This window comes from Salvelinus sp. IW2-2015, unplaced genomic scaffold (genome assembly GCF_002910315.2).
Source record: "Salvelinus sp. IW2-2015 unplaced genomic scaffold, ASM291031v2 Un_scaffold1644, whole genome shotgun sequence".
Lineage (NCBI taxonomy): Eukaryota > Metazoa > Chordata > Actinopteri > Salmoniformes > Salmonidae > Salvelinus > Salvelinus sp. IW2-2015.
Genome location: NW_019943057.1, coordinates 139,772 through 142,734, shown reverse-complemented (window position 1 = coordinate 142,734; position 2,963 = coordinate 139,772). Strand labels below are relative to the sequence as shown.

The window sequence follows — 2,963 nt, the reverse complement described above, 5'->3', positions numbered from 1 at the left end:
TCATGGGGCACACATTGATTTTGTTATAATGTTTGAGTCACTCAGATAGCATACGAACAAGGCATAAGTCATGGCAAAAAGGGATGTAGAATTGCAGGAAATTCCCTTTAAAACAGCAAAAAACGACATCTCTGTGGCGAGGGCCTCTTCCATGCYCCCACTACTCACAACCAGTMCCATTTTGATCCAGAAAAAAACCCTGGAGTGACAAGTTACAACATAAATATTTGTAGCATTTAATGCATTCAGAGTCTTTTGGGGTCTCGCCGGGTTGCCTACCCAGGACAACCCCAGCAAAAGGACCACCCCCATGCTAACTTTGCCACGGCTGCAGAAATAAATCCTAGGGGAAACACTGGTGGGTGTGCATTCTACATCATGAAAATAACATTGTATATGAATGCCATCTGTTTTAGAGACATTTTTATGCAGCAATTTCCTTTAAGACAATTTAACAACATTAGTCTCTAAAAAATAGTGCTCTCTCTCCACCTAGGAAATTCCACAGCAAAGAGTCAATGTGAACCAAGGCTATCCTCTCGGGCCAATCATGAGGGAAACGTCATCATYCATCGACTATTTCATTGTTGTGTACACTATGCGACCGGATATAAATCTATATACAAGACTCACATCCCTGCAAAAAACATTACTGATTTTCACTTAATATCAGCGGAAATACTATTTGTTTCCTTCACATTCAACTGCTTAGGTATTCCGAACTTCATCTCAAATATGTACACGCTTCGAGATATACAATTATTAATTTAGCACATCTACGAGATCCACGGGCCGGCTAACGTYGTAACGTTTACTAGCTAACGTTAGCTAGCAATCCCAAGGCAAAGGTTTCGAATAGTGCAGCAAATTTAGCTACCTGGGTAGTCCCAATTTGTAATTCTTCAGATAGTGTCTTGCACTGCTAGCTTGCCATAGCTGTGTTCCTGTGGTTTTGAAGGCGGTATGAGTTATGGAGGTTATGGGGGCAGAGGCGGCCGAMGAGGTGGCCGAAGAGGAGGTCGAGGATTCGGACGGGATGGAAGCCGGGAGAGGTGGGACCGMCAAGCTGGGTCGAGTGGTGGTGGACACCCGCGGTGCACCGAATCGGAGTCGAGGGAGGACCGGGGAGAACGAGGAGGGAGAGGTGGGGGACCAAACCGTCCACCCCCKCATCTAAAGGGCCGGGAGATCGGACTGTGGTACGCCAAATGGGGAGGCTTGAAGAGGAAAGAAAATGAGAGAAAATCGGTTAGTAGTGTAACATTATTTACAGAGGCACCTGTGTATCTGTTTGGTGTGTAGTGGCTTGCTTGGGTTGTYGTCGTTGGTAGTCAGCTGCTCTACTTAGTCTCGTTGACTATCACGGCTGACAACTACCTATACCTGTTTTTTGATAACGAAGTACCTACCTATCTCGAATAAAACTATAGTATCTAGCATGTATCAGAATTAACTCTGTACTGATGCAGTTGGTTTCCCCTGGCGGTGTAGCGGGCAGTGGTTCAGATGGATGAGTCCAGGGAACAGCATATCACTAATCTGCTGAACACTGTCCAGAGAGGACCGACATGCCCGGGCCCAGCGAGGGAGGCCCACGCCTCCACATCTGAGCACTGGCGTTCAGCCCCGTCAGCACCGGACAGAGGCAGCCACTGGTAAGGCACTGTCTTACTGGCTGTGTTCGAGAGCATCAAAACCATKATGTATTGTGGGTCAATTCTGACAGACTGACTGATCTACAAATACTTTTGAGTAGTTATTTATGATTCAAGGTGATTTRTAGATCAGTCAGTCTAGACTCACCTTTAAAGTTKATTGCAATGTCGGACACTCCCAGTCTCTCAGAAGAATACAGCAGGCTCTGTCATGTACTGTGACACCCACAGACACAGACAGACAGACAGTGATGTCATGTGTTCAGGTCCACAGGCCCCAGCCCTAACCCTAGTCTCCAGGACATCGTTAGGCCCTATTTATGGGTTCTCTGTGTGTTGTGGACATGAGCCTGCTTGCTGCAGCTGCGTACTATTATTAAACTCCTTTTACATCTCCTAAGTTTGTGGAGGGCTCATGTCACCACTAGATTGCAACATCATCGGCTACATTCAATGCTTTTGAAAGATAAAGCATTCAGCCTGTGATTTACTACACCACTGTTATTCACCTGATGTGTGTTCCAGTTACTTTGATGGTGATGAGCCCTCTCAGGATGTCCTGAAAATTGATCTCAAACAAGAGAAGAAGGAGGATAAGGAGAGGCCAGTACAGAACACTCCACTCACATCACAACGGTAGGCTAACTTCTAGATTGTTGTTGTTGTTCCTATTGTCATGCTCACTCGTTAAAGCAATTCACAATCATGTCTCTTTCTCCTGCCTCTCAGTTACCTCCCACAGGATGTCCTTAAAGCTGAACCCCAAGAAGAGAGGGAGGAGAAGGAGAGGAGAGGGAAGGATAAAGACCTGGAGTACTTGTTTCAGGAGGTGGTCAGGGAGAATGCCCTGGACCAGCAGTTAAAGAGAGATCTAGAGAGGAAGAAGGCAGACTCTAAATACCTAGACATGCTGGTGACAATTCACTTCATAAAAAATGAGCAGTATTATAATTACTGTGTTTATTATTGATAAACACACATGTTATCATAACACCAATAGAACTGGTGGTGATGGACTGCTTGTAGTAATTCATGTTTCCTGTTTATTTTTTTTGGGCAGAAATTCAGGGAAAAGCTTCCATCCTTTGGAAAGAAAGAGGTAAGATCTGAGACATATTTTTCCTCCTGATGAACTTGGATGCTAGGCCTCTGCTTACCATGTGGATGCTAGGCCTCTGCTTACCATTGTGGATGCTAGGCCTCTGCTTACCATTGTGGATGCTAGGCCTCTGCTTACCATGTGGATGCTAGGCCTCTGCTTACCATGTGGATGCTAGGCCTCTGCTTACCATGTGGATGCTAGGCCTC

General features: G+C 45.7%; 1 protein-coding gene across 1 annotated transcript in view; it reads left to right on the top strand.

The window, feature by feature from the left end:
* Positions 1-580: 580 nt before the first annotated feature.
* LOC112071569 (ATP-dependent DNA/RNA helicase DHX36) overlaps positions 581-2,963 on the top strand; it is a 29,606-nt gene continuing 27,223 nt past the window's right edge. The window contains exons 1-5 of the mRNA XM_024139011.2: positions 581-1,248; positions 1,492-1,655; positions 2,181-2,291; positions 2,385-2,568; positions 2,716-2,754. Of these exons, the coding sequence (XP_023994779.1) occupies positions 964-1,248; positions 1,492-1,655; positions 2,181-2,291; positions 2,385-2,568; positions 2,716-2,754 (783 nt within the window). The 5' untranslated portion in view covers positions 581-963. The remainder of the gene's footprint in view (positions 1,249-1,491; positions 1,656-2,180; positions 2,292-2,384; positions 2,569-2,715; positions 2,755-2,963) is intronic.